Raw genomic sequence first — 13,441 nt, forward strand, 5'->3', positions numbered from 1 at the left:
ATGGTGTGAAGGTAATAAGGTGAGTTCTGAAAATGAGCTCAAGAAATTTTGTTAGGACTCATGGAGAGAAACCCTCCTTTGAAGGACTCCAACATTGACAATGAGCTGATATCAGGTAAAATTCAGCTTGCTTTCTCTAAATCTACCTAACAACCCCTTTTATAATTCTAACAACCTCTATCAAAGTACAGGAAAATAAGTGCTTCGCAGCTCAAATAGAACTATTTAATTAATTTATTTAATTATATGTATAACTGGAAGTTAGTTGGAACTGACCTGAAAATTATATAAATACATCAAATCCTAACAATTTTTTGAGGCATACATGGATAAGTTAAACCATTAATGTTAAAATCAAAGGCAGTTGGAACATTTTAAGAGAGAGAGATTCAGTCAGATTAGCTTATGTAGTCACATAAACAACAAGGGTATACTGCATGGTAAGGGTTAAATACAAAATATTGGTTAAAAGACTACTTATTTCAAATAGCTAATTAGCATAATATCCAATGAAAGTTATCAGTGTTTTATAGCAGAAATTCAATCTTTGACTTTAAAAAATTATTTAAAGTTGAAATAAAATCTGACATGTTAAACCTTCAATACATCTCAAAAACAGAAAAAATGGCTGAATCTTACTCATTTTGGCTAAGTGTGTGTTTTGTAAAGTGTTTTGGGTCGGTTTCTCACTGTGAGACTAGGAACATGTGTTGCCGTATCTTACCAGCACTCTACAATAGTTCTTGGCAATGATTGCCTCTGACATCTCCATATAATCTACACCATTCTCTTCTGGGCATCTTGTCTCAGTGTCCAGCAACTTTGTTGTTTTGGAATTTACTTTCATCAAAAGCGATCTCTAGCCATCCTAAAATTTGCTTCAGATCTGGCTCAAGTATATCACACAAATCTTGCACAGTCTGACAAATAATGCATTGTTTCCCTAAGCATTGCTTGTATTGAATTAGGTGTATCTCAGCTTGTGAGTCTGTGGTGCTTGATAAGCCTATCTTCTGTCTATTGTTCTTCATTCATTTCTCTCTCTAATTGGTGCAATTAAATGGGATTTTTTAAGCCAGTTTTTTGACACTTGTGTTGAGGTATATAAAGAAAATACAAGTAAATAAAGGATAATGCTGAAACTTATAGACATGTTTTGATCAAAAACAGAGAAAGTATTATTTTTACCAATTGTTCACAAAGGAAATTATAGCAATTTGGTGATCTTATGTCTGTTCGCTTTAAGTGTGGGACTATCAGTGAATGACCCTTCATGCGTTCTCAGTGGTAGGCTAACCACATACAGAAATCAGGTGGCTGCCATGAATACCAATGGTTTGTATTTGGACAGATGCATGTGGCCATTGCCCTCAGTTGCCAATCCTCCAGAATTGAACTGGAGTTTCCTGGAGTTAAAGATTAATTTCCAACCTGCTCCAAACAATCTTGAAAATGAATAAGTATAGGAACATCGAAAAGTTAAACTCTTTTACATAGTCATAAAAATATTGGAGATGGAAGAGAGACTGCTTGTCTGACAGACAACATTCATCCAATTTGGGCAATGTTTGCATCTGGTATGGAAAGATAGTGCATCAGAAGGATGGATCCTTTGGACAAACAATGGCAGCAATAACAGTGATTTTTGGCAATGGGGAGGGTGTTGGTGAGTTGTTACGAAAAGGAGGTTGTGTAAGAAAAATCCTGGCAATACATGAAAGCAGAATTAGTGAGCTTACACCATCTTCATATTAGAGGAAACTGCTGATACTGATGTTAAGGGAGAAGTGATTGAGTGCAAAATCTCATCATACTTTCATCTTTTATCTGTTCTGAAAGCACAAGGTGATAAACTGGGAGAGGTTCTAAACTGAGGTAATTCATGCTTCAACTAGAAAGCAGCTGAAAATGTCATTTTAATTTAGAACTGCTAGAGCAAGGCTTCTGGTCCTTAAAACTAGTTGCATATGATTTTGCTAGAATAATAACCAATATGTGCAGGAACATAAAATTTGTTACTGATAGGCTGTGAGGTGCCATAACTATAATTATTTTGACTAAGCAAAGTCTTCTCAAGTCTGCTAAATCTTATGACATTTTATTGCTACACCTCTGCATTAATAAAAAAAATTCCAACAAAAGGCGGACATTGGGACTCTGCAATTAGTATTTGCCTTTTCATATAAAGCACTTTGCTTAGAAGTTTTGAGAGCCTTGCAATTGAGCTCAATTAAAATTAATGCAAACAAATTAAAAAGTGAGAATCTGTAAGCATCAAACTTGAAATGAAAATGCATTTTTAAAATACAGAATTATCATTATTTTTGATCAGGCTGTTGTAATATATAAATTAGGCTTCATGTTTATGGTCCTGTAAACCCATTATGAATTCCATTTAATATAAATTGCTCTACGTAAGAGTCTGGATGATTCCTAAGTCTTCAATCTCACATCTCTGTACCTGTATATTATGCTAATTGTAGTAGTTTAATTGACTTCATATATTTGCACATTTCATCTAAACATATAAAATCATTGAAAGAAGCAATGAGAGTGTTAGATACACATACTAGACTGAAAAGTGAAATAATTTTAGAAAGAAATTGAATGCATTACTAATAGACACTTTATACAGTATTCAATATTATACTTAAACACATGATAAACTCTGTAAGAAACAAACGTACTTTGGCTAGGAAATATTCTTGATGAATGAGTAGCATTACACAAATATCACAAACATAAAGAAGAGGAGGCGAAGCTTATTAACAAAGGAATAAAATGAATGTTCTATGTTGGGGCAAAATAATACTGGATTAATAATTACATTCTGGATAAAAAATAAATATTCAGACCATTTTTTAATCTCAGATATCAAAGACCTGACAAGTTGAATATGATAAAATGCTGAATTAATGCTCAGGTAAATAACAATCATTATAGCACTGCAATAGCACTTTACTACTTAATTTACTCCCATAAAGCCTATATTGGCAAAAGATGATAAAATATCTAGGCATGGCATTTTAACATAGAGGTTAAATAATCTTTAGATCAAATAATATTCTAAATGATAATTGTTATTGATGCTTTTGAACTGTTGAAAACCTGTCCAAATAGTTGATCCACATTATCTAAGACTTCTGTTTTAACTGATGCTATTGTTTATTGCCTGCTGACATCTTTTGCTTTGGTCATGTAGAAAGATGGTAGATAAACAAATCACCAACCCAGTCGTACCAAATATGGCTATTCCTTAAATTGGCATTGAACTTTAAAAACTAAATTGGAATGAGAAAACTTAGTTATGAAAATTATTTAGTCAACAGGACGAAGCAAAGACTTTTGCTTCTCTCTTTGAATGATCTTTTCTCACTGATGTTTTGAGGCAAACTGTACAATAGAGACTTTCCCTCTTTAATCCTAAACTGACAAGTAACTTTAATTTGCTGAAAATATATTTCCTATATACTCTTTACTAAATAGAATACTGCTGGTCTTAAGGGAAACAATTTCCATAAAGATTCCTCTGTCGCAGGTATGACTTCTACAGAAAGCCAGCAGAAGTCCTGGCTTGCTTTACGGTTTCTGCTGACTTTTCCTGAAGTCGTAGCACAATTTCAGACAAGCCTCCACAGAAGTTCCACATTCTGGTCAACTGAGACTGCCTTGAAGACAGAAAGATGGGTCATTTGGAACATTTCCATAATGCCAACTTGTCTATGGGGCATGTTCTTGCAATATAAAGTTTATGAGAGACATATATGGGCTCTGAAAACAATGCCCCGAAGTTTTCAACTAACCCATAGAATTATATCTTTAACTTGGTTTTTGAAATAGCACAACATTACCAACAAAATGTTATAGCATTTGACGAAGCAGAATTTTAAATCAAAAATGATCAATTAAAATCTGAATCCTAGAAAACCCTTTTAACCATCATAAAGTAATCTTAAGAACATAGTTATAATTACAACACATACTCTGACCAATATTTCTTAGACAGCTTTTATTTTTTTCTCAATAGGAATTTCACCTCTGTCTTTATTGACACCATCAACAGTCTTAACCTAAATGGTCTCCTAATTAACTTATTATTTGCTGTCATAAATTGCACTTACCCTTTTTTACTTTTTGCTTATAAAATGTGAATACATATGATATTAATGTACCTTAAAAGGTAGAAACCTACATGAGAAAGCAAATAAGGTTTCAAATACATGAGCAGTTGACAATAAAGATTTCTGAACAGTCAAGGCGAAGATAGATTCTTTTGTTGCCCAAAGTTTGTAAAATGCAGAAGCTGGCAATAGTATTTCTAGATGTGAATGCAGTAAATTGCTGAAAGGGGAAAACAAAAGGAAAGAATGCTAAATAGAATTGGCCCGATCTTTCTTTCACCTCTTGCCAAATTCATGGACTGAAGCCTAATATTCTTTAACATCAAAGAAGTATCAAATTTATGATTTGAAATTCCGCAGCAAAAATTTCCTTCGATTTTCTCAGGACACCTTCTGCATTAACTAGCAATTCAGCACTTTAGAATTTAAAGTTCATGGAATGTGATCATTCATAAAAAGCACTACAACATGTGATTACTGATTCGGATCCAATGCAGTCCTTGTTGAGTGTAACGAACAAGCTGCTTCATACTACTTTGTAGTGTTATAGGTCCCATCTGCGCATCGAGATTATGGAAGAATTCTGAAAAAAGAAGTAACATTTCTTTGTAATGCAAGGAACTTAAATTGAAAAAAACACACCATGTCAAAAGTGTGAAGACAGATAATGAAACAAATTTTACTCTTTTCTATGGGCAAACACAATATTATGGCAGTAGCATTGACTGGCAGTGCAATCGCATGATGTGTCATTTGTGTGTCACAAGTATTTGGAGTCGGTGAATCATAATGCCAGATAGCCTCTATATGTGTCAGCTGTGGCTCAACTTGTCGAACTCCTGCCCGTGAATCATAAGGTTCCAGGTTCAAGATTCACTCCAGCCTTTCAATATAAAATGAAGCCTGATACTCCAATGCAGGACTGAGGGAGCACTGCATTGTCAAAGTTAATGGGAACTGCAGATGCTGAAGAATCTGAGATAACACAGTGTGGAGCTGGATGAACACAGCGGGCCAAGCAGCATCTTACGAGCACAAATGCTGAGGTTTCGGGCCTAGACTCTTCATCAGGAAAGCTTTTCTGATGAAGTGTCTAGGCCCGAAACCTCAGCATTTGTGCTCTTAAGATGCTGCTTGGCCTGCTGTCTTCATCCAGCTCCACACTTTGTTATCTTGCTTGTCAGAGTTGTCATCTTTCAAATGAGATGTTGAACCAAGGCACCTCCGGAACGCCTAACATGAGGCTTTCGGAGCCACATGCAAACAGTTGATCACGCTTTGCATTATTGTGAATTCTGATAACCTGATAAGAGCACGTGCTGACCATGATGAATTCTCTCCCTCTATACAAGGGCTCCGTGATTTCTCAGTCACTGCGATGGAAGGGAACCTGTGGGAAGTCTCTGAATTCTCCTGCTACTGTCTGTAAGGATCTAATGGCATTGAAATTTAGAGCCACAGTGATCTTGGCAGCCCCTGACAACACTGTCCACTCATTTTGTGTGGCTTCAGTTCAGCTGGCAAGAGTGACATAGTTGAGCAGCCAGTTTTGTTGAAACAGAGGTGCCTCTGACATTTCTGAGATGGAATTATGAGAAATATTCCTTGCAGATCACTGGTGAGTATAGAAAGCCCTCCATCAGCTCCCTCGATACAAGGCACATAGAATGCCAATATAAAGGGAAAACAACATTCATACTGTATAAGAGGACAGTGCTGCTTGCTTGGTAGGCAGACTCTGGTTGATAAAGGCATTGCATTAAGAAATTAACCTGAAAATGACCATCACCTATTTTGATGAGTTCAAACAGCACAGTGTGTATTCATGTTATTTCTAGCTGTAAAATATCAAGCATTGTGTATTAATGTTTGTAACCTCCAGTACATGTAACTATAGCACACTATGAGCTTGACTGAAAATCCTAAATTAGTTGCATTAAGACTTTGCTCATTTGCAGAATCACAGCTAATGTTGCACACTGTGTTTTGAGTTTTGCAAGCAGTGTCTGACTGTATATGGAAAGTACTTAGCCTATTGTGAAGTGAGATACTTTTGGATAAAGTCTTCCAGTCTTTGGAATGCATCGCCTATGTATCAACATTGAAATTCAGATAACACATTACTCATTGGTATTGTAGCATTTGGCTTAATTACAGCATCCTAATAGTGGCGAACACCACTCATGTTGCTGCTGAAAAATAACAGCATGAAATATCTAGCTTCCCCTGTCGGCAGCAGGAGAGAGGATATTCACAGACTGGGTCCAGCGATGAGAAGCTTCATTTATGTAGAAAGAAGTTGGTATTGATCTCATTGGAGATGAAAAGGTCAAGGGCAGATTTGAAAGAAGGGTAGAAGAGTGGTTAAGATCTGAAATGTAATGCCTGAGAATGTGGTGAAAGTAGGATAAAGAGAGGCTTTCAAAAGGTAAAGGAATAATTGTCTGTAAAGGAATACTTGCAGAGAAGAGGTACTATTCAGTGAATAGGTCCTTCAGAGAGCCAGCACTGACATGATGGGATGTATGGTCTCCTTCTACGTTGTAACCATGCTACGGACTAGATTTTATCAACAGCATGCTATTCCCAATGTCTTAACTGAAAATGTATACCACTTCTGCTTCCTTTCTTTTTGCCTTTTCCCATGCAATTAATTTCCAAGTGCCAAGACATGCATATAAAACATATTCAATTTAATACAGAGCCAGAGGACCCCTTTCATTGATGAAACCACCATCAGCTAACAATGCTGCATTCACTTGGAGCCCGCTAATGAGTCTCTTGGTCAAACAGGGAGGTTCTGTATCTTGGCTACAACTTTCCTGCCCAAACTAAATTTCATTTGTAAATATTTCACATTACATTGCTTACCCTTTACTGATGTGTGCATCATTACTATTTGTTGAGACTGGCTTAGACAGCTACATGTACTGACTAGTCTTATGGCATTGCAGTAACAGCAGATTTAGGGACATTTCCTTTATTATGGAAGCAACAATGTTGTGTTTTTTTAATTCACTCTACATTGATTATTGATAATAGTGTACAGTGTGGTATTCGTCCTTCCAGGGGACATAGCTGAGCTTGTAGACTTAGCCAGCCATCCCTACTATGCATTTTAAAAGACATCATCTGAAGGTGAACCCAAAGTCCTGAAAGGACTCTGTCAGCCAGCAATCTGAGATTGGACACAATCTTTTAGCCACCCCCTTATTTTTTTACTTACACTGACTGTCCCCACAAAACCCCACGCCACCCATGACACCCAGGTGACTGGGCCCTTCCTATTTCACTCCTCCATGTTCCTAACCTCACCCTTTGTTCTCCCCTGAATTCCCTCTTAACGATCCATTCCCCCCAAACCCACTTTACAACTCCATTCCTAACTGGTCCTCAGCACCAAAGCAAGAGTACCATCTCCTGCTCTCCTCCCTTGCACCAAAGAGCTAAACAGGAAATTCTTTTTCCTATAAAACTTACATAACTAGACAAAACCTGCTGCATGTCACTTTTAAATAATCGTTACAAGATTGTTGTGCTGTTTCAGTTAATAAATATTCACAGGACGCAAATGTGTTACAAGCTGGCACCTTTTTCAATATACCATTGAGTTTATTGCTACATCACAGTCTGCAATCAGTAAATCAAAATTTTCTATGCCACCTAATTATATTGCCCTGCACATTTCCTGCTATTATGGGCTTCATGAAACTCCTCCCAATGATTTTATCAAGCAAGCATAAAATAGAGTGGAATTGTCAAATATTGATAACAATTATTTTGAGTCTAAAACAGGGTTGGGTGAAGTTGTTAGGAATTATCACCATCATCTTCAGGTTGCAATGTGTATGTAAGGTGAGAAAGCTACAGATAATCAGCTAGGCAAATCTTTCTGAATTACTAGCAAATACACACATTTCAGCCTGAATAAGGAGCTTGCTTGAAGTGCATTTCTGAAACTACTCCCAGAATAATGAAGATACGAAATAGATATTAATGGATCCTAGGGTACCAAATTGCCAAAAGTACTTCACGATTCTGATGGTTTTCATGTTTGACATTCACATTATTTGACTCTGAGCCTCACTTTGTGCTCTTGTGAACAATATCTTATTATTACGCATCAAACAGGCAAACAAAAAAGCAATTCATTACAGCAGTCAAACTATGTCTTAACTTCTGATTGAGCCAAAAGATATACCTTTGTTTTCCTTGGTCAGTTTATCAGCCATTTCCCAGTAGTCATAACTGTAGAGAATGCTGTTGGTGATGTTGACATGGTTAGCAGCCAACTGATGGATTCGCTGTGGAATATTAATAGTTGAAGAGGGGGATGATCCACTGTTACTGGAACGGCTCTCAAGAAATCCAACAGAAGTAACAGGGGAGGGTGTAGACAACATTGGCATAGATGTTCTAATACACCTAAAATGGAAAATATAAAATGTAGCTGACCTCGCCGAATCCTCATCCATTCAGTAACAAATCCACCTACAACCGCTGGACTCTCACAATCATCTCCTTCTCCAAGCTGTAATCTCGCCTGTCAGACATTCACAACCCATATGGACTTTCACTGCTCCCTGCTCCAGATTCTCTCTCCCACATCAGACCAACATTGGCCCCAAGATGCTTGGACTCTTATTTCTATCCTCCCTCAGACAATGTCTAAGCCTCAGGCTGAGTGAAATCAGTCATGGTTTGCTGTTTTCTGCCCCTCCGATCATAGACTGTTTCTCTCTCCCCTTTGCAGATAATGAGCTCACTAAATATGTCTTAGGAATTTTTTTACAATGTTACATTTTAGGTCAGAAGAAAGGAAAGTATACTTACTTCTCACTGGTTCCCCAAAGGTTTGAACTTTTAACTGTTTCACCAGAGTCCTGTAGTATTAAAATATATCTGTTTTAGACAGAAACTTTCAAATTTGTTGCATGTATGAATAGTATTTTTTTTTCAAATTCCACTCTTACCTTTCCCATATTCATCAATATTCATTTTTCAAGCAGTTAATATCTAATTAAAATAATTAATGGACTAAATAAATTGTTTATGATGGAGAATTCCGCATTCCAACTACCCTTAGTGTAAATTTTGTGATGAGAGATACTCACTTGGTAACTTTTCAGATGGGAACTAATGTGCAATTCCAGATTATCAGTTTAACTAATAGCAACATCCTGATCCAAAATATTCGAAATTCCTTCTAGGTCAAATTGTCAAAAATCCTAAACTATGAAATAAGAAACAAAAATTGACCTAAAATTTAAATTGCAAAAAAAATGGACATCATGTGCACATGTTTGCTCCTTGATACTTTTATTTTGTTTTCATTCGGTCCAATCTGGCCATTTTTCAAACTTTGAGACTTTTGATTTTTGATATCTGAACAGACTTTCAGCAGTTCAGTGTTGAGCTACTTAAAATGATTTAGGGTGAAATATTGTTGTGATGTCATGTGGTAGTACAGAATTTGTATATTGCTGGAAAAAGTCCCATTTTATTGAAACCTTTCTTCTGGCATATATGAAGACATTTTACAAGATTACAAATTCAAGGGAAAAACAAACATTTGAACTGCATGAGAAGGGGAGGGTGACTGGCAAATGGATTCAAATTGTCAGAGGTATTGGTGGGGAGGGTGTATCCATTAATACTGATTGATAGTTAACTGCAAGCCTGTTTAAATTTTAAACTAGGCAGGTTGACTGATTAATCAGGATAGTACCCTGAGAAAGAACTGTTAATGGCTATCACCTGTCAATGTCAATTTTGTTGTATTGAAACAGATTCACTTCTTTCCAACTGCAAAAAACAGGGCCCTGTGTCCTAATACACAGTTTCCAGTACATGCACGTACTTGGACCGAATGAAAACAAAATAAAAGTATCAAGGAGCAAACATGTGCACATGATGTCCATTTTTTTTGCAATTTAAATTTTAGTTCAATTTTTGTTTCTTATTTCACAGTTTAGGATTTTTGACAATTTGACCTAGAAGGAATTTCGAATATTTTGGATCAGGATGTTGCTATATGTGAGCCCAACTTACATTTGAAAATTTGTTGTCATTATTCAGTAAATATTGTCCAACTGCAGAATCACATCTACAGTTATATCGGGTGTTGTATGTTTTGCAAGTGTGGGCTTGTTGGGTTCACAGCCAGTGTGACATGCTGGTTGATATGATGTACCAATCTTTGTGACATATAACCTACATACCTGACATCACACCTGTACTGAAGTTCATCCACTACATTATCCATTTACGTACTAGACAAACCATCTTGTTAGCTTGTTGACAAAATCCTATTGGTGGTGAATATTGGTTTTCTCCTTGAAATTGTAGTCTTGTAGTGCCTTAATGAGTGCCAGATGAAAAACTTCAAAAAACTATTTCAGTGATATTGTTCAAATGATTAAGCTGCAACCAAGTAAGACACAGGAAACAAAAACCCTCGTGTTTGCGCTTTTGTGCTCCTGGGATGCTGCTTGGCCTGCTGTGTTCATCCAGCTTCACACTATATTACCCTCGTGTTTGCTGCTGCTTAGTTTTGAGGGGATTCATTGCTCCCAAGTAGCCCTCTCTTATCAATAACATGACATTGTCAATGATGGGCCAAATGTCCTCCTTCCAATAGTTTAACAGGGTGAATTTTACAAGGGAGGTGTATGATAGCCTTCCCGGTTGAAAGATTGTGTTGAGCAGACCTATTTGAAAAGTAGCTACCTAGCAGCCATAATATGCTGGGGTCTTAATAAGCTGTAAGTGGAAGTTTGCCCCTTAGAAACAAATGCTCGCTGTCCCGAGAGCTGCCAACCAACGTGATTGAAGGCTCAGCCGCACCAGAATTCAGTAATGGCCTGTGTCAGGATAACAAGCATTCCTGAGAAGAAGCTCCATGGATGCCATGTAAATTGAAGATTTTATTCAGGAAGGGATCAGAGACTCTAGCAAGAGGTAGCTGGGTTCAAGCTTTGGTGTAGAGACACAAAGTGAAGTTATGAACATGGGATCGGTGCTCTAATATGCCCTCAAAGTAGGTATACCATTTCCTTTCCACTTTTAGACCAGGTAAGAAAAGTAGCAGTTGGGTATCCTCCATTCCACTTTCCTCAGTCACATATATTTTTGTGATGGAAGTACTAACAGGCCTATAACTAGCCAACAATTGGCTGGGGATTGTGGGTAGCTGTTTCTGCTGACTGTAGCATAGTTTGCTGAATTAACTGTAGTTCCACAGTTAAATCATATCTAGTTATCATGTTTCTTTGGAAGTTCGTTAACACCTCATAAAAACACACCGATTCAATGACTCAATGTAATACAACTCAATTCTGAAAAATCTACTTCAAACGAAATTTTTTTTAGAAATTGGTTCTGCTAAACATCAGTCGAGAATCTAGTTTATAAGATCAATACCTGTTTTTTCCTAAAATTGCAGCAATGACGAGTGTATTTGAGCTTAAGTGGACAACTGCAGTACTGATGTGTGTTCAGTTCCTTCTGATGCATATTACTATGTGCAGTACCACTGGTTAGCACTTCCTTTCTGTTACACTAGGTCAGGGAGCAAAGAAGAATAGTTAATTTGGTCAAAACGTTTTCTGTTAATGGCTAAATGAAAGAATAATGAAGGCTGCAGGCAACCCACAATTTTCAAATGGGCATGTCTGCAGGTACGGCTGAGCTAACTTGTATTTGTGAAAAAAAGATCTCCAGCATATAAGTTGCAAATCAGGGGACAGCATCATGCTTTTTGGTATGGTGTATGGAGGTAGGTCGAAAAGCAAGAGATAAGTCCCCTTCGGGCATGTTAAGTTTTCTTGAGTGAATGCATTCTTCTCAGACTATTGCATTTTTATATATGTATAAAATTCCAAATTTTACAGACAATTGGACAAGAAGTTCTGCTCCTACCTGGTCTCTAACACCTGGGAACCATACTTACGAGGCTTTTGGTGTGCACTTCATTCCCTGGAACCTAAGAGCAACACTCAGCCTCCACCCCCAAACACTCCTAGCGATGTCACAGACCAATCAGCATTTTGCCTTCATGATACCTCCACAGAAGTTTCCCAGTAGTCTATTCAGGAGAGAAGTGAATTGGTTTTACACATGGGTAGCAATAGTAGACCATCATGACTGACAAAGATAACCTGGATAGAGATGAGTGGGGAGGTCAATATGCATGGCTGCCTTAAAAGAACTTTGGCTTCAGTGCTACAAGAAGGTGAATGAACTGCTGCATTCCACCAGGATATGTACCATTACCTACTCAATGCTTCATGCCTCTGTGAGTGTGAGTTAACGTCATAAGATTGCTGCCGACACACAGGAAGGTGGCTGCCAGATATCTTGACGACTAGTGACAAGTCTGTCACTTCATTGCAGCTACTACTGGCACCACAGTGGTACTGCCTCTCACATATCTGCCAGGGTTCATACTTAAAAAATAAAAGGAGCTACAACACTCAGCAGCTCATACACTGTCAGCTCACTGACCTTACTTCGCAACTCAGTGAACAAACACATCTGAGGGTGGCATGGTGGCTCAGTGATTAGCATTGCAGCCTCACAGCACCAGGGACCCGGGTTCAATTCCAGCCTCGGGTGACTGTCTGTGTGGAGTTTGTACATTCTCCCCGTGTCTGCGTGGGTTTTCTACGAGTGCTCTGGTTTCTTCCCACAGTCCAAAAATGTGCAGGCCAGGTGGATTGGCCGTGCTAAATTGCCCGTAGTGTTCAGGGGTGTGTGAGTTATAGGGTGATGGGTCTGGGTGGGATGCTGCACGAGGCACTGTGGACTTGTTGGGCCGAAGGGCCTGTTTCCACACTGTAGGGCATCTAACCTAATCTAATCTAATCTGAGTGCTTCTAAACAAAGGCTTGCAGGAAGCAAGGATATGCCCACAAACAATGGCATCATGATAAACACCTCAAAGGTTTCTGACTCTCTCTGAGGAGGAGGCACTAAGCTGACACGAGAGCTCAAAATGTTTGAGAGCAGTTTAGACATCTACAGGCATCTAGTGAGAAGCCTCCAGTCTTTTAATCTTATTTGCACACCAAGTCTCAAAACCTTAATGAAACCTTGGGAAGGGATGATGGCTTGCAACACTAACTGTTGTTTGTATTTTCTTATGCAGTCTCTGAAACCCACCCCTAAACCATGAAAAAATAAAAAAGGAACCTCATCCCCCAAACCCTTTTCCACCCACTCCTCGAACAACATCTCCAAGGAGAAACAGTCGTGAGCCTCAGAGGATGTACCTTCAAGGTCTTCCTCCCACACCTCCCCATCAGTGCAGAGAATAATAT

The 13,441-nt window shown here is 38.0% G+C and overlaps 1 protein-coding gene across 2 annotated transcripts in view; it reads right to left on the reverse strand.

Annotated features, from left to right (window-relative positions):
• Positions 1-260: 260 nt before the first annotated feature.
• The window catches only part of aff3 (AF4/FMR2 family, member 3), a 194,360-nt gene continuing 181,179 nt past the window's right edge, over positions 261-13,441 (reverse strand). For both annotated transcript variants that reach the window (XM_048533102.1, XM_048533103.1), the window contains 4 exons: positions 11,544-11,681; positions 8,955-9,004; positions 8,323-8,546; positions 261-4,704 (listed from right to left, as the gene is read on the reverse strand). In XM_048533102.1, the coding sequence (XP_048389059.1) occupies positions 4,583-4,704; positions 8,323-8,546; positions 8,955-9,004; positions 11,544-11,681 (534 nt within the window). In that variant the 3' untranslated portion in view covers positions 261-4,582. The remainder of the gene's footprint in view (positions 4,705-8,322; positions 8,547-8,954; positions 9,005-11,543; positions 11,682-13,441) is intronic.

Source organism: Stegostoma tigrinum, chromosome 6, assembly GCF_030684315.1.
Source record: "Stegostoma tigrinum isolate sSteTig4 chromosome 6, sSteTig4.hap1, whole genome shotgun sequence".
NCBI lineage: Eukaryota > Metazoa > Chordata > Chondrichthyes > Orectolobiformes > Stegostomatidae > Stegostoma > Stegostoma tigrinum.